The sequence below is a fragment of the Carassius auratus genome, chromosome 41 (genome assembly GCF_003368295.1).
Source record: "Carassius auratus strain Wakin chromosome 41, ASM336829v1, whole genome shotgun sequence".
Lineage (NCBI taxonomy): Eukaryota > Metazoa > Chordata > Actinopteri > Cypriniformes > Cyprinidae > Carassius > Carassius auratus.
In genome coordinates this window covers 6,671,362-6,689,273 of record NC_039283.1, presented here as the reverse complement: position 1 = coordinate 6,689,273, position 17,912 = coordinate 6,671,362, and the positions used below count along the sequence as shown (strand labels likewise).

The following is a 17,912-nucleotide window of genomic DNA, read 5'->3' as shown; positions in this document are numbered from 1 at the left end:
CTTGTGTAGAGTAGTGGTTTTCAATTCCAGTCCTCATGCCCCCCTGCTCTGCACATTTTGTATTTTCTGCCAGCATAGGTTTAGCTTATGGCACTGTCACATGATGAAGGAACGACGCAAACATGATCACATGATGAAGGAACGACTTGTCAGACAAGAGGTGAGGTGAGCAAATCATAGGCTAAAGACCCAGGTAAATAATTAATATTTTCTGTTTCTTAAAGCATTATAGTTTTGTATTGTTTGTAGTGTGATCAACGTTTGCTTAAGTACTAACATTAGATGTGTTAGGTAAGTCCCCCCCCCCCCCAAAAAAAAAGTGAAACCCCACAATATCTTTTGCATTCTTTTATTTAAAATGCCAATATATATAATACTTAGCTGTTTGTGTGTGTGTGTGTGTGTGTGTGTGTGTTTGTGTGTGTGATTAAATGGTATTTACTTGCCATTAAACATTTGCAGAAACATTCTGGCACACATAAAGGGTAGGAAGGTGGAGCTTAGCTCTAAAAGTGATGATGTCACAATAGCCACTATCCAATCAGGGGGAGGCATGAAGGAGACTACTCTTTGTGTGTGTGTGTGTGTGTGTGTTAAGGCAGTGTACAACATGGGCGTTTCGAGTAAGAACACTAATCCTCACATCCTATCTCTTTTTTTCTCTTGGTAGTGAATATATTTGATGGAGAAGTGCTTTGACTTATTAAATGGTGCATCATTTCAGAAGCAGAAGTCTGGGCCTACTATTCCAGTAGATCAGACACAGAAGTGTGTGCATTTGTGAGAAAGAAAAATGCTATCCTAGTTTACTCTATTCCACTACTCTTCTGTAAAAGTACAGGTAACCCAGGTCCTTAGGTGGTTTTTCAGAGGCACAAACTTTCTGATCGTTAAAGATTACCCACCTGAAAGAAGTAAAGAATGACAATGAATATATTAATACTAAGAAAAGTGATATTGCTGTACAAGAGCTGCATATGAATGATGGAGAAAGACAGATGGATAGAGAATCTCACTCACTGTTGGTCTTTCTTGATGTGGCAGACATAATGACCACACATTGTGCTCGTTCCCATGTGACTGATGAATGCAAAAAGCTCATACTCTTCAGGACAAAAGAACAGGAAAGATGTGAATCATTAGAAGATAAAATGTTATATTATATGATAATTACATTTTAATAAATACCACAGAAACACATACTTCCTGTTCCATCATGTACATGTGGTCCTGGAGGAGGTTCCCGACTGGCTTCACTTCCTCCTCCTGAGCGTCCACCCTCAGACACATCCATGGACTCCAGATCATCCAGATGAGAGAAGATCCAGTCCACAGCTCGCTCTAGAACATTATTCTACAAATACAGAAATTGACAAATTGATTTGAATCGCAAAGAAAAGAAATCATCAATTAACAAAATGGCATGTGAAAGGAAGCACAAAGCATTTGTAACATACTGATTTGTAGCATGCTGAACCTTGCTGAATAGGTTTAAATGTCTATTTATATTATGAAGTTTACAGTTTTGGCTACCGGTTACTAAAATTTAAGACGATGATTTGTGCGACTTAAATGCTTTTAAGCAATAAACATTAACTAGAGTATCTCAGTGATGCCACATCATGGGTGGCAATTTGAAAAAAAACTTTTACAAAAAATTATACTGAGGTTAAAACCATTGTAGCAATTGGGTTGCATGCAAAATGGGGGAAACCTTTGGAATCTTTTTGTATCACTGGACATGTCTCACCGTAGCTCTGAGAGCACGAGTGGCCTGGTCTCGACTGAATCCCATAGAAACGATGGTTACTAGGTGTTCCTCAGGTAGACTCTCTGTGGGTGTGGTGCCAGGAGCAGAACTAGATCCAGGCAACACTAGAGGTGCGGAGAAATCTGCAGAAGTTCACATAGAGACTATTACTGGAAATCTGCATCCTACTTGTAACCCTCTTCACAGCTGACACTCATTGATGACTGTATTTACCAGGGTCTTCCATGTGTCCCATCACCCAGTTCATAGCAGCATCAATGCCAGTGTTGCCCGTGTAGTACACAGCCTTCCGGCAGGCCTCCAGAGGAAAGCCCATCTCACACAGCTGAGACACTGTGGAGTCATCCAACACCGGAGCTGAGAGACATACAGAGAGACAGAGTGCCCTACAGACATGTTTCAATAATTACATAGACTGAATGCTAATGAAAATTGTATTAATTAAATTAAACCAATGCTAAGTGGAATAGTTAACCAAAAAATAATAATTTGCTAAAAATGTTTTCCCCTCAGATAACCCAAGAGTAGCATGTGTTTATTTCTTCATTTATACAGATTTAGATAAATTTAGCATATATCACTTGCTAACCAATTTTAGAAAAATTAGAGCTCATATAGCTGACGAATAATCCAACAACATGTCTCCAGTCTACAAATGATCATCTTGTGAAGTGAAAAGCGTAATTTTAAGAAGCAAATTTATCAAGATGTTTGTTTGATTGATATATATATATATAGGAGATGGATTTTTTCACCGGGCGAAGCATTATTATGGATTATATACAGCTATTTTGGCCAGAAGCAATACTTTAAAATTAAAATGGCTTAATGATGGATTTGTTCATATAAACATTCCGCTGTTCACTTCATAAGTTAATTGAATTGGATTACTGTGACGTCTTCATCAGTAGTTTGAACTCTCATTCTGATGGCACCCATTTACTGCAGTGGATCCACAGGTGAGCAAGTGATGTAATGCTAAATATCTCCAAATCTGATCTGATGAAGAAGGGAGAGTACATTTCCAGCAAATTTTTAGGTGAACTATTCATTTAAATCCAAAATAAATTTTATTGAAAACGAAATATTAAGACTAAGGCTGTATGAGTATCATTTATATAGAGCAAATACAGACATGTGTACATTAAAACAAATGAATATAATAAAACCAAATTAGACACTTAAAGATGAAAGCAAAGGAAAAAGAAAGAAAGAATGAAAGACAGGCTCAAGTGGCAGACAGATGAGGGTCAGAAAGAAGAGAAAAGACAGACTGACACAGCAGTGGGGAGTAGAGAGAGTCGTCATCCTCTTTGCCATGGGAGCCCAGGATACCTTTAACCTCCACATCAGGGGTCATGAGAGGAAGTGGAGCCACCTCTGGCAGAAGCTCCTCCCCTGGCTGCTGTCCCATGGCTCGGAGCGCGCTCAGATCCAGTGTGTCAGGAACGTCAATGCTCACATCTATTACAATTATTACAAGAGTATATTAGTGTTTAAACTAGGGCTGTCAACCAATTAACAGAGCAACAGAAAATTATTTATACATTAGGGCTGTTGAATGCTTTAATCTGATTAGCTGACAAATGTTCTGAGGTGTGCATTATTTTTATAAATAATTAATTGTGCAGAATGAAAAAGTTACACTTTCAAATAGCTTAATAATATATAATTAACCTAATTTTTTTGGAACCCAATCCAGGCCGAAGGTGAATTTCTTAATTTGGATGACAAGATGGTCAGGAAATGAAGCGAAGCGAGTGGTCCTAAGAGACAAAGAGATATAAAGATACTATTACACACGCAAGAACATCAAAGACTAATTAAGAATTAAATGAACATTATTACTTAGTGGCAGTGGTTTTGGCTTGCACTGCAGAGCTCCAGAAATCTATGAGTGTTTCGGGTTCACTGAGAGCAGCCAAACAGGAAGCAAATGGAATTTTAGCACGTGGTGCAGCAGAGGGAGGGGCTCCAGATGACTCCGCCTCCTCCCGGTGACGTTCTGCTTCTTGTAGCTCCTCTGTTAAACAGAAAGAGAAGATGATAAATGAGAGGAAGGATAAAGCCGTATGGATACACAGAACCATAGTATGAGTGTCTAACCCATATTAGTTGCCTGGTCCATGGGAACGGGCAGCTGGACTATGTAGTCTACTCGTTGGGTATATTTGGCCTTTTGTGACTGCTGGCATACAATCTTCTCCTCCACTAGGAAGCGGAAAGCTTCTGAGGGATTCATGCCAGACCGACAGTTCCTCTAGACAGCATAAAAAAAATAGGCAAAATGAGTGAATGCGAAAGTAAATAGTGTCAAACAGACACTGCAAGAGAAAGACATCATCATTACCTCCACCATATTTATAAAGTGAAGAAGAAACTCCTGTGCATCCTGCTGCCGATTGGTAGAGAACTCAGGGTGGCCTCGTCCAACCAGAGCTTTGAACATGCGAGGTGCTATGCCAACCTGGTCACCCTGTACAAAGAAAATCATATCTATAAATTGCTTTTCCAACGATGAGCAGAATCAATTTCTGTATTTTACTGCAAAGAGTGTCTCATTCCATACCAAAAATATTAATGGAATATATAAACAAAGTCTACTCATCTTTCATGAATGAGACCCGATGTTTGTGTACATACCCTAGGTTCAGTGGAGGAATTGGGGTCATCCCCGGGGTCAGGGGCCGGTTTAGAGTACTCTCCTGACAGAAGGCCATAGCCCAGCTTTGCTCTGATATTAAAAAGATTAAATGATTAAAATGATGGAAGATACAAATTTCAATTACTTAAAAAATAAAATTGTTAATGGTGTTTAAGCTGTTAGATGCAACTGAAGCGGATGCTCTTTTTTTTTTTTTCTCTTTCATTTATGTATGGCGACCTCTGCTGGATATATGTTATCACTGAAGCTATCATCACTAACAGAACTAAAGCTCAGCCTGAAATTAAAATTCTTTCTTCATTATGTCAAAACCTGTATGACACTCTTTTTGCTGTGGAATATGAAACTATTCATCAACACAGAAACTGTCAATCTCCAAATATGAAATATAAAATCCATAAACAGGTCCATAAAACCTGTACTGCTCTATATTCCTGGTCTTCTTAAGTCATGCAAGGGCTTTGTGTGAGGAACAGCCCATTTATTGTATATTTTCAAACACTGAGCATCAAAACATAATTGACATCAGTGATTGGAAATGCCTTGTTTTGTTTAACCAAATGTGGCTTAAAAAGTTTAAGTACTGTGTGTGGAAGTGCAAATTAGATTTGAAAGCAAAATTTTGATATTTTAAAGTATGTGTGTATGTGAGAGTTTGTGGGACAGGTACTCACACTTGAGTCTTAAAATCCTGGGTTGGGTCACTGGGCGCCTCATTAAAGATCTTGTCAATGTTGGAAACGTATCTGAGTATCAGTGGGAGTGAGAGAAAACGCTGCATTTAGAGATTTTATTTCAGCAGCAATAGTTCCATATAAACAAACAGACAAAAAAATACTTTTCTACTTTAATATATTTTAAATGTTTTTTAAATATTTTAAAAGATTTAAAATGTTAATTTAATTAGTTTTCAGCAGCCTTTTCTCAGAGTCACATGATCTTTCAGAAATTATTCTAAATGTTGATTTGATGCTTAAGAAACATTTCTTATTAGCAATGCTGCAAACTGCTGTGCTGCTGAATATGAATTCCTTATTTTAAATAATATTCAGTATTTTTAATAATAATATAATTAATAATCAAATTTTTTCATTGTCTTCAATTAATAGGGTCAAAATAACACCATTTATTTCAAACAAATCTTCTGTAACATTAACTTCTCTTTTGACTAATTTAATGATGAATGAAAAAAAAAAACCTTACTGATTCCAAATCTCTAAACAGTAGTGATTATGGATATGTCGTATATGCTCATATATCTGGCTGAAATATTACTGCACCAACATGAAAACTCACAGACACATTGGCAAACGTTCTGAGAGGCACTGACTTGGTCTGGAAGTCTGGGATGGTGAAGAGCACTTGCATGACAGAGTTGAGGTAGCAGCTGTTTCCCAGGTTCTTCATTCCGGTCAGCCCCGGGCCCCACAGGGGTCTCAGAGTGGTTCCTGACTCCTGAATCACTTCCCACTCTCCCACACGCTGGTTCACTGCGATCTCCAGCTCAGTCATGGTTCTTTCCGTCTAACAAAGAGAGAGGGACACACTAAAATACAGCTTCCTAAACACTAAAAGAATGAAAGCCCATCTAGCAGAGATTTTTTGGATGACAGTACCTTTTCCATAGTCATCATATCAATGCCAAAGTGGGAAAGGTGTTCTGGAAGCTTAGAATCTAATACCATATCATCTTCATCATATGAATAGACATCTGCAAAGACACATACATCACACATTGCTATTATATATATATATTAGTCCTAGTTAACAGTAAAGCATACATAACATCACTAGCTTGAAATATTCAACCTCAGCATGATTGAATTAGACTCCAGCAGATTTGTGTGACAATCTCACCTGCTCCGTCAGGTGTTATTGTGCCGAGTTTGACAGCCAGTGGGTATCCAGTCTGCTGGTAGTGCAGGAGGGCGTGGTTATTCCCCCCTGAGCCATCAAAATATCTCCTCCCACACAAAACCATCCCGTCTGTCAGATTCATCCACAAGTTTTCCTGTAGGTCACAGACCTCACACTTCCAACCACTGAAAGAAAGATGGAAGGATGTAAATGTAAACAATCACCAACTCAAACTTCCAACTAGGATCATGTTTTCAGCCTTGCTGTACATATCAAAGTCACATGTGTATATACCAAGGAGGGATTTTGACCCCATTGTCGAGTTGTTTAAGTTCAGCTGCATGTTTTGACTCCTGTCGCACTTCTCCGTCCCACTGCTGCACCTGCAAAGTGTGCGACACTGAGTCTGCTGCCTGCAGCCCCGCCATCGACAGAGACACCTGCAAGAGTGAACGACACCAACACTTCCAAGCAAAGTCTTTGTCAAAGTGTAGCATTCACCTCATTATGAATATATATTATTACATGGTGAAAAATTATTTTAAAAGCTCTAATAATAAAATGACTCACCCGTTCCCGAACAACATCTGGCATGGATGCTAGATCATCTGATGTCACTTCCTGTCGGTCTGGGAACAGAACCAGCTTAACCTCTTCCTGATACTGCTCCTGCTCAACATCAAACCCTCCCTCGATCCCTGCAAGAAACAAATACAACCTTTTCAGGCTTTCACATAAAAACTAACATGTACTAAAATATGTAGCAAAGATTGAGGGCTAACGGACGCAGGGGCTTACCTATCGCTAGTCTTGTGGGCTTCTTTTTGGGAGGGTCACCTGATCCAGAATTGCTATCATCCTCCTTCTGATACAGAGACATGATCATGTCTATATTTGCCATGAATCAGCAGTTAAAATGCAGTCATAATACATGAAGATGAAATATGTTAAAATATTTCCTTCTATACCATATTAGGCTGCAGAGACATAAGCCATGTGTATATTGATTTCCAGACATTTAAAAAAACAAAAAAAACAATATAGTGCCCACTCACGTTTTCAGCCGTCTTTTGTTCCTTGTTTTTCATTCATTTTTTGTCAATAGAGATTTTAAAAAAGGATTTCATAAAAGAGTTTTCAACATTCACAATCACAACATTACAAACTTTGAAGTATACAAAACTTGGACCAAAAGACAAAAGTTCAAGACTGTACTTAAAGTCATAGAAACAGAAGTAAGCAATCTTTGGTGCCATCAATCAGTTTGATATCCAATTATTGGATTTTGAGATGTGAGCAGGGCACTCAAAAGTGGAGATGAATGAAAATAAGCTTGCAGGGGCAGGATTTAAGCAGACAAAATGATCTGAGAAATCCTGCTTCTGATACCAGAGTGAAATCACTGGCACGGACCAACTCAGTGCTTTATGGAAGTGGGTGTGCACTCTTTTGGCATGTTTTAAAGGGTCATGATTCTCATATTGGTGGAAATTTCTTTGGAGAATCAAGGGTAATGTAGTTTTCCAAGAATACCACTGTTAAACATGCTTATTTTAAAATATCAGTTGAATAATCTGACCAGATGGCTTCAACAAAAGCATATATCATTGATTAGCAACCTTGTTGTTCACAGTTAGTCAGGCTTTAATGGTATATAAATAAATTATCATTAAAAAAACAATTCCCCTATGGAGAAAATAAATGGGATTTTAACATCCAGAACCCAACTGCTGAAATCAAACATTTGTCCCACTCAAATTGAACAAAAAGCGTGAGTTTGGGGAAGGGACTGGAAGAGTTTCAAGGAAACCTGTTTGATGCCCATGACTTTTTTTTCCATATGGAGAATTAAAATTTTTATGAACGTAACCCATGCATGATTGTTATTTATAAATGCACAGAATGATGTTTAATGTGCTTACCTGTGTTTTCCGGGTCCGGGTGATGTGCAGGTAAGCTCTCTGACCAGTTTTGGCGTGGTGTCTTTCTACATACTTGCTTCCAAAGCCGAGAAAGCTGTTCATGCAGACGTACAAGCCTCCGTCACTCTCCTGAAACAAATGGAAAGAATTGTTTCAATCGAACCAAATACTGTTGGTGAGCACCAAGCATTCAGTGATGCTGTGGCTGGCTCACGCGCATGATACAGAAGCACACAGACTTAAAGATTTTTTTTTCAGCTTCTAGCTCATGTTAGCGTTATAACTAGCTAACTAAAGTTGCATATACACACTGATAATTTAGTGTCATATACATACTGATTATTTAAGAGTGCAGAGTCTACATTGCGATGATGGCTCACTTGACACAATAAAGGAAAATAGTGCAAATTTGTGCACTCAATGAGCGCTTGTTAGCGAACATCGCAGCTCATGGGAAGAGTCGAGCAAAACGGCAATCTTATGCAAAAATAAATAAATAAATAAATAAATAGCGAAAGTGCGCGATGACGCGTGCTACTAACGTTACGGAACTCACCGGACTGGCGAATGAGAAAGCGCACTCGTCTTTGTGAACACGATCTCCGGGCCTCGGAACCCGAATCGTAGACAGAACCGACTTCAATATCTCGCTAACCTCCGTCATATCTGGTTAAACACGATTTGCCTTCACAACCTTGCCCGCCTGGGTTTTTTTGACCCCCGCTCCTGAAATACAGCCCGCTCGAAGTCTCTGACACCCCCTTATTTCTCTCTGTTTACCCTCAGTGGAAAGCTTCTTCTGTTGGTCCAGTGTGTTTCATTCGAGGCCAGGGGCTCTACACACACTCGCAAGTGTTTGACCCTAAAGCGCCAAAAACGCGCGCATAAGCGAATTTAACGATCCTAATTTAATTATAACTTTATAATACTAATATGTACGTTAGCGTAACGTCTTTATGCAAGACTTAAATGATCGTGTTACGCAATATAGCAATCTTGGCATAACAAATATTTTCTTTATCAGTTCACCACTGAGAAGACGTAAACCTTTATTGTGGATTCGCGTGTGTTTTGTGTATTACGGTAAAATGGAAGCAATGACACTTGTCGAAATGAGAAAGCGGAAATGTTTACCTCATGTAGATAATAATACTGGCCTCGTGCGGCTGGGAGTTTAAATCCATAATTGTTTATTAATTCAAAGCGCGCCCTGCAGTTTTCTCATTTTCCGCTGTAAATCCTCGAGCGCTCTAATGTCTGGGGGATTCTGATTGGCTGTCCGTTATTGTGTCGCTTATCAATCAGAATCAGAAAGAGCTTTATTGCCTTTATTATCAACTGGAAACAAACGTGAAATCTTGTAGAATTAAAACGGTAATAGTTACCTTAGCCCTAAAGGAATCCTTTTTAATTTTCAGAATTAAGATGAATTTGAAATGAAATCGTTTATTCTTTTGAAATAATTTCAAACAAGTTAAACATAAATGACCATTACTACTACTAAAAAAAAAATATGTAGATGTTCACAAGTGACATTTTTAAATCTAGCTATTTAAATAAGTTAATGACTTTTTAGGTAAGATGAAAAATAAAATAAAATAAAAATAAAGAACTAAATTTAAAATAAAAATACACTTAAAAGAAATATTTAAAAGAACTAATAAAAAATGACAAAAGCACAATAATTAACATTTAAACTAAAATTTAAATGAGAAATGAAAATAGTTGAACTGAAAATCAAAGCTCAAAATACTATAATGATGTATATATAATATAAAGTACATAAACATTAAATCCTTTGTATATGTCAGTAATGTATGAAAAATGTAACTTTCAGTTATTTACGACATGCTTAAGAAATGTTTTCTTATGTAACTGCTTTTGTGTCTGGTATAGTTTAAAATTAGTTTAAGTGATGCTTTTTAGAATAATAATGATACAAGGATAGGTAAAATATGATAAGGCTTCAGACCAATTTTCAGTTAAGATGTAAAATCATGTATTTATGTATGTATGTATGTAGTATGTTAAATTGTGTAGGAGGATGAAAATAAATCTTAAAGATGATCATAAATAATACTCAAATAAAAGTTAAAATATAATGTGTGAAATTGCATGTGCACGTGTGCACACTGTCTGAGCAGCTCTCACATCTGTGGGCAGTAGTGGGAAAGTCATGGCTTAGTGGTTAGAGAGTTTGACTCCTAACCCTAGGGTTGTGGGTTCGAATCTCAGGCCGGCAATACTACGACTAAGGTGCCCTTGAGCAAGGCATCAAACCCCCAACTGCTCCCTGGGCGCCGCAGCATAAATGCCTGCCCATTGCTCTGGATGTGTGTTCACTGCTCTGTGTGTGCCCTTCGAATGGATTAAATGCAGAGCATGAATTCTGAGTATGGGTCACCATACTTAGCTGAATGTCACGTCACAGTATAATTGCATCGTTGTGAATCATTAAAGTTATTTTGGTTTTGGGTGGTGTTGTGTTGTGCAGGGTGTTATTTTGCCGATTTTTTCCCATGTTGGCTGAGCAGACTTTTGTCTTTAAGATATTTGGAGAATGACAGTGTCTGTCAGTCATATACTAGTTCTCACTATCCTCCCTCGTCTCTCTTTCTCACTCCTCTTTAAATGAACCGCATTAGCTGTCCTGTATAACACTGTCCGCTGTTACCATCTTTTTGTAAGAGTGTTCATCATTTTTAGATGTATGATGCAGCCATTCTTGCTGAGATCTCATCTGATTGGGTCAAGGCAGTGAAGAAGTGGAAGGAGTGTGTGAATGAGATGCTCAAGCAGACAGAAGAGGGCAGAGCTCAATGTGTGATGGTGTCCCGGGTCATTCCTGAGGAGCCAGACACCATTCTGGTGTCTTATGAGAGAGCTGCGGGTGAAAAATGACGTATATTTACCAAGTCTATCAAGTGATTGCAGCCACTATCAGTAGTATAACATCAGATTATTTCAGGGAATAGTAAAAGTCCAGTCTTTTTTCCTTTTTTTTTGCATATAATTCACATGTTTATAAAAAGAACAGTTTAAATGGTGAGTTGCACCATTAATGGTATATTTTGGTAATTATATATAACAGTTCAGCCAAATCAGTCTTTCTGTGTTTCTTTAGACCTCTCTCTCTCTCTCCTTGCTGTCATGCAAACAGATGTATGTGACCTTAGTGTCAACGTGACCTGGAAGGGTTTCTGCTCTGGAGGACTTCCTGCCCTTCCAGCTCCAGCACTTACATATTGCACAGTTCAAAGGTCAGATGTCATTGAAACACAAGCACTTATGTTTCCTCCCAGTGTTTACGCACAAATTATTTGGATTATTTACAAATGATTATAATTTTTTTATCTTTCTTCCTCAGTGTTTATTTTTGGAAATATTTTGTTTTCTTTTCAAAAACACAATTCCACTTGGTTGAATAAAGTACAGTATTGTTCAAAATAATAGCAGTACAATGTGACTAACCAGAATAATCAAGGTTTTTCGTATATTTTTTTATTGCTACGTGGCAAACAAGTTACCAGTAGGTTCAGTAGATTCTCAGAAAACAAATGAGACCCAGCATTCATGATATGCACGCTCTTAAGGCTGTGCAATTGGGCAATTAGTTGAATTAGTTGAAAGGGGTGTGTTCAAAAAAATAGCAGTGTGGCATTCAATCACTGAGGTCATCAATTTTGTGAAGAAACAGGTGTGAATCAGGTGGCCCCTATTTAAGGATGAAGCCAACACTTGTTGAACATGCATTTGAAAGCTGAGGAAAATGGGTCGTTCAAGACATTGTTCAGAAGAACAGCGTACTTTGATTAAAAAGTTGATTAGAGAGGGGAAAACCTATAAAGAGGTGCAAAAAATGATAGGCTGTTCAGCTAAAATGATCTCCAATGCCTTAAAATGGAGAGCAAAACCAGAGAGACGTGGAAGAAAACGGAAGACAACCATCAAAATGGATAGAAGAATAACCAGAATGGCAAAGGCTCAGCCAATGATCACCTCCAGGATGATCAAAGACAGTCTGGAGTTACCTGTAAGTACTGTGACAGTTAGAAGACGTCTGTGTGAAGCTATTTTCAAGAATCCCCCGCAAAGTCCCTCTGTTAAAAAAAAGGCATGTGCAGAAGAGGTTACAATTTGAATCCCCCGCAAAGTCCCTCTGTTAAAAAAAAGGCATGTGCAGAAGAGGTTACAATTTGCCAAAGAACACATCAACTGGCCTAAAGAGAAATGGAGGAACATTTTGTGGACTGATGAGAGTAAAATTGTTCTTTTTGGGTCCAAGGGCCACAGGCAGTTTGTGAGACGACCCCCAAACTCTGAATTCAAGCCACAGTACACAGTGAAGACAGTGAAGCATGGAGGTGCAAGCATCATGATATGGGCATGTTTCTCCTACTATGGTGTTGGGCCTATTTATCGCATACCAGGGATCATGGATCAGTTTGCATATGTTAAAATACTTGAAGAGGTCATGTTGCCCTATGCTGAAGAGGACATGCCCTTGAAATGGTTGTTTCAACAAGACAATGACCCAAAACACACTAGTAAACGGGCAAAGTCTTGGTTCCAAACCAACAAAATTAATGTTATGGAGTGGCCAGCCCAATCTCCAGACCTTAATCCAATTGAGAACTTGTGGGGTGATATCAAAAATGCTGTTTCTGAAGCAAAACCAAGAAATGTGAATGAATTGTGGAATGTTGTTAAAGAATCATGGAGTGGAATAACAGCTGAGAGGTGCCACAAGTTGGTTGACTCCATGCCACACAGATGTCAAGCAGTTTTAAAAAACTGTGGTCATACAACTAAATATTAGTTTAGTGATTCACAGGATTGCTAAATCCCAGAAAAAAAAAATGTTTGTACAAAATAGTTTTGAGTTTGTACAGTCAAAGGTAGACACTGCTATTTTTTTGAACACACCCCTTTCAACTAATTGCCCAATTGCACAGCCTTAAGAGCGTGCATATCATGAATGCTGGGTCTTGTTTGTTTTCTGAGAATCTACTGAACCTACTGGTAACTTGTTTGCCACGTAGCAATAAAAAATATACTAAAAACCTTGATTATTCTGGTTAGTCACATTGTACTGCTATTATTTTGAACAATACTGTGTATGTAAAGGCTCCAGTGTAATACATCAACACAAGGGTTCTCTCATGGTTCCTGATACAACTTAAATTTGCATCTTAATTGTATTTATCGTCATTTTGATCTTCTTATGTTATATTTCTAATATCTGATCTGTATACAATTTCAATGCCAGTGTCAAAGACTATAACTTTCTAATGACTCTACATTCTTTATCTAATGAAGTTACTCTCAGACTCTAGAGGGCGACACAGAGGCTCAGGAAACAGGCCCTATGCGGGTATGATACAGGGGACTGTTGAAGTAACTGATGCATGGGAGATGGGGTAGAAAGAATGATGTCTGTATTTATAGATGGCTCAGTCTATTGGATTCATGAATAGATGAGTCAATGGTCCAGATCAATACAGAATTGAAATGACCACTTTATCTTTTTTCTCAAAGGAAATTGGCAAGTGTGTCAGCAGAGCTTTTCAAGAGAAGAGGCGATTGTACTTTGGGATGGCAAACTTGGACTTTAAATTCAGTCACCCGGTATATACCTCTATGCTGTTGTTGAGGGTGTTTTTTTTGTCTTGCACCTCTGACCTTTTGTTCTCCTTTCTGACACAAGGCAAAAAAGGCCTCAGTCTCAATCTCTGTCCCCATCAGGATCTGTGGACACCCGAGGACATTGTCCCCGAAACTCTGAGAGAAACCTGGAGATGAGACAGGAAAATAAAAAAATAAAAAATGATAGAAAATAGAACGGATTTGGTGAAATACATTTCCTGGCAGATTTCAACTTTTCTTCTTCTCAGAGCAGGGAAAGAGAAACTTCATGAGAAACTGAAGCAGGGCCAGAAAGTGCAAGAAGTGAATGACAGTGGATTTTATGCAGGTACAAGCACTGTACCATCCTGTTCTGCAGTGTGTGTGTATGTGTGTGTTTTTGTGTATATATACACACACAAACACACACACTCACCTAAAGGATTATTAGTAACACCATACTAATACTATGTTTGACCCCCTTTCACCTTCAGAACTGCCTTAATTCTACGTGGCATTGATTCAACAAGGTGCTGAAAGCATGCTTTAGAAATGTTGGCCCATATTGATAGGATAGCATCCTGCAGTTGATGGAGATTTGTGGGATGCACATCCAGGGCACGAAGCTCCCGTTCCACCACATCACAAAGATGCTCTATTGGGTTGAGATCTGGTGACTGAGGGCCATTTTAGTACAGTGAACTCATTGTCATGTTCAAGAAACCAATTTGAAATGATTTGAGCTTTGTGACACGGTACATTACCCTGCTGCAAGTAGCCATCAGAGGATGGCTACATGGTGGTCATAAAGGGATGGACATGGTCAGAAACAATGCTCAGGTAGACCGTGGCAATTAAACGATGCCCAATTGGCACTAAGGGGCCTAAAGTGTGCCAAGAAAACATCCCCCACACCATTCCACCACCACCAGCAGCCTGCACAGTGGGAACAAGGCATGAGGGATCCATGTTCTCATTCTGTTTACGCCAAATTCTGACTCTACCATCTGAATGTCTCAACAGAAATCGAGACTCATCAGACCAGGCAACATTTTTCCAGTCTTCAACTGTTTTAATTTTGGTGAGCTTGTACAAATCATAGCCTCTTTTTCCTATTTGTAGTGGAGATGAGTGGTACCCGGTGGGGTCTTCTGCTGGTGTAGCCCATCCACCTCAAGGTTGTGTGTGTTGTGGAAGTAACGAGTGGTTATTTCAGTCAAAGTTGCTCTTCTATCAGCTTGAATCAGTCGGGTCCATTCTCCTCTGACCTCTAGCATCAACAACACATTTTCACCCACAGGACTGCTGCATACTGGATGTTTTTCCCTTTTCACACCATTCTTTGTAAACCCTAGAAATGGTAGTGCGCTCAAAATTGCTTAAATTACCTTTCTTTCCCATTCTGACATTCAGTTTAGAGTTCAGGAGATTGTCTTGACCAGGACCACACACCTAAATGCATTGAAGCAACTGCCATGTGATTGGTTGATTAGATAATTGCATTAATGAGAAATTGAACACCTGTTCCTAATAATCCTTTAGGTGAGTGTGTGTGTGTGTGTGTGTGTGTGTGTGTGTGTGTGTATATATATATATATATATATATATATATATATATATATACAGAAATATAGGCTTTAGGTTTTTAATAATAACAGAAAAAATTCTTATCATTATTATAATAATCATTAGTATAAAAATAACAAATACAAAAAAGCTTATATATTTAAAACTTTCTTCTCTTCTTCATCCTGCATTCCTGTGGTTGGCAGAACAGTCACCATGGATGATCATGGGCTGAATGGGACCAACCGTGTGGTTCTGGATGGAGTTTTATCCCAGTCTGAATGTGATCGTGTGATGCAGCTTGCTACTGTGAGCTTTTGATTAATCATCCAGAAATCTGCTGTTTGAATTACTGTTCAATAATCAGTGCATTGCGGGGTCAGCCTACTAATTTAGAGCAGCTGGAAGACTCTCAAATCAGATTCTGCATGTGTTAATGATAGGTTGATGCATCCATGGCTGATGGTTACCGTGGGCAACGCTCTCCTCACACGCCGCAGGAGAAGTTTGAGGGTTTGACTGTTCTCAGAGCACTTAAGGTGAAATATTACTCAGTCATTACACATACAATGATTCATAAAATTATAGACCACATATACCCTAGATAATATCGAAAATATCTGTTTTCCAGTTAGCTCAAGATGGGCTGGTTGCAAGGTTGTTACACGAGATCGGGGAGACTGTTAAAGTTCTGATTGACCCGTACTTCAGAAGTCACTCTGTTCTCGACTTTGCTTACACACACTTGGAGTGCCGCTCCCATCCCAGGGACACGTTCCTCTAATAGGAACAGTCATTCCCACATAAACACACATTATTAACAGGGATAAAATCTTTCTTGGTGCATATATGATTTTATGTATATGAAGGTCATCAGGAGGGGCGTCCGGATCTTTCTCAGTTCATGTGGATCACTGCATCCTGGAGCCAGAAACCAGGCAGAAGAACCAGAGAAGCACCTGCTTACACTCATCGAGATCTCAGGTGCACAGTCGTGTACAAGATAGATGCACTGTAGGCAAAACACAAAAAATAAAAAATTAGGCTAAATGATATTTTCCTCAATCTGGATATGTTGTTTTCACTGATTCACTTAATTCAGAAGATTCAAGATTCAGATGATCAAAGGGTGTGGTAAAAATTCAGAATAGGACTTCAAGCTTCTAACACACAAAGTTACTAAACATTTTACACTTAATGTTAATGACTGGCTACAGTTACTGCTGGAAATGTTTAATATAAAGTGTATATAAACACTGCTTTACACACAATCCCTTACTGACAACATTTTTTTTGGGAATAATTATGCAACATTGACTGAATGAGGTGCATTTGAATAGAAAGGAGACATGTTTATCGGTAAAATAATACAAATGTCTGACATAAATGTCATATTTTCTCCTCACTCTTCTGTTATGCACTCACTGTGATTTTATCTTGTTGCCTTTGCAGTGCAGTTCTTTACCTGAATGATTTTGAAGGAGGTGATTTATTATTCACTGATGCCAAAACAATCATTATAAGATTAATTTCCCAGTATTCAGTAAATGTTTTTCTTTTGTTTGGATCCATGTTTATACATTTCTCATATACGGTATATAAGGATGTAAAAATCTTGTGTATAAAATGTAAAAAATAGGTTTCCCATTACATTCACTAATAATAATAACTGCATGGAGATTTTTTTTTTGTCTAATTCACAACATACACACATTCATTTGTTTTTAACCTCATTTTAATATAATAAATTTTTGAGTATTGTAAACTTTGCCCCAAGTTAGTCATTTCTGCACAAGCTTTTTGCATACGTAAATCAAGAATGAATTTTAGTACAAAAGTTATTGTTGAACCATGATTTGTTATACTCATATGCATAATTAGTGAATGAGACCCATTCTCCCAGGCAATGGTTAAGCAAAAATATGGGTGACTGGTTGGGTTTACATCAGGACCTGTCAATCCCCATGCTGTTACTGCAGTTACGCTTGGTCGACGAAACTGTTATGGAAACTTGAAGACTAACTAAAATAGGAAAAGTGTTGTATGTATGTACACAAACTCATATGTTTTACTTCATCTTAGGAACGTGAGGAAGCTGAAGAATTATGGGCTGCAGATGGGAAAAGTGTAATAAAAGAAAAGAAGGGTGAGGGTGCTTTAAAATCTGCCCGCAGTGGAAGAAGCCAAGGCAAAGAGAGGAGCAAAGACAGAGAAAGAGTGACAAGCAGGCGGGATGAACTGTAAGAAAGACAGATTAATGAGCCAATCAGCAAAGAGACATCCATGGACATCAAATGCCTCACTTTCTCTTCATGCACACTGGTTTATTTTTTATCTCTGACTGTTTCACAGGTTTTTTCTCTAGTGTGAGAGTGTGTCCATTTGTTTGCGCCTTTGTTTCAGTATGTCTGCTTTGATTTGGGTTATATATAGTTTTTACAATAAAAGAATAAAGTGGTGAATGGCTAATTTTGTAACTCAAGGAGTATTTAAATTTTACTTTGTA

General features: G+C 38.3%; 1 protein-coding gene and 1 pseudogene across 5 annotated transcripts; one reads left to right on the top strand and one right to left on the bottom strand.

The window, feature by feature from the left end:
* Positions 1–382: 382 nt before the first annotated feature.
* On the bottom strand, positions 383–9,090 carry LOC113059965 (ubiquitin carboxyl-terminal hydrolase 5-like). Of its 5 annotated transcripts, none has more exons than XM_026228693.1 (21): positions 8,772–9,090; positions 8,216–8,344; positions 7,349–7,369; positions 7,092–7,158; positions 6,864–6,991; positions 6,588–6,733; positions 6,294–6,478; positions 6,053–6,147; positions 5,767–5,960; positions 5,111–5,182; positions 4,415–4,505; positions 4,122–4,247; positions 3,878–4,031; positions 3,620–3,794; positions 3,449–3,537; positions 3,050–3,235; positions 1,985–2,128; positions 1,751–1,893; positions 1,204–1,354; positions 1,021–1,105; positions 383–905 (listed from the first exon to the last, which is right to left on the bottom strand). In XM_026228693.1, exons 1-21 carry the CDS (start codon positions 8,877–8,879, stop codon positions 812–814), a joined length of 2,583 nt encoding a protein of 860 aa, XP_026084478.1. In that variant the 5' UTR covers positions 8,880–9,090; the 3' UTR covers positions 383–811. The 5 variants fall into 5 exon arrangements, with proteins under 5 accessions (XP_026084478.1, XP_026084480.1, XP_026084482.1 ...); XM_026228695.1 differs by having other exon boundaries at positions 3,107–3,235; positions 8,772–9,087; XM_026228697.1 differs by lacking the exon at positions 8,772–9,090 and adding an exon at positions 8,552–8,741.
* Positions 9,091–10,921: 1,831 nt separating this feature from the next.
* LOC113059491 (prolyl 3-hydroxylase 3-like) lies at positions 10,922–17,650 on the top strand (annotated as a pseudogene).
* Positions 17,651–17,912: the final 262 nt, after the last annotated feature.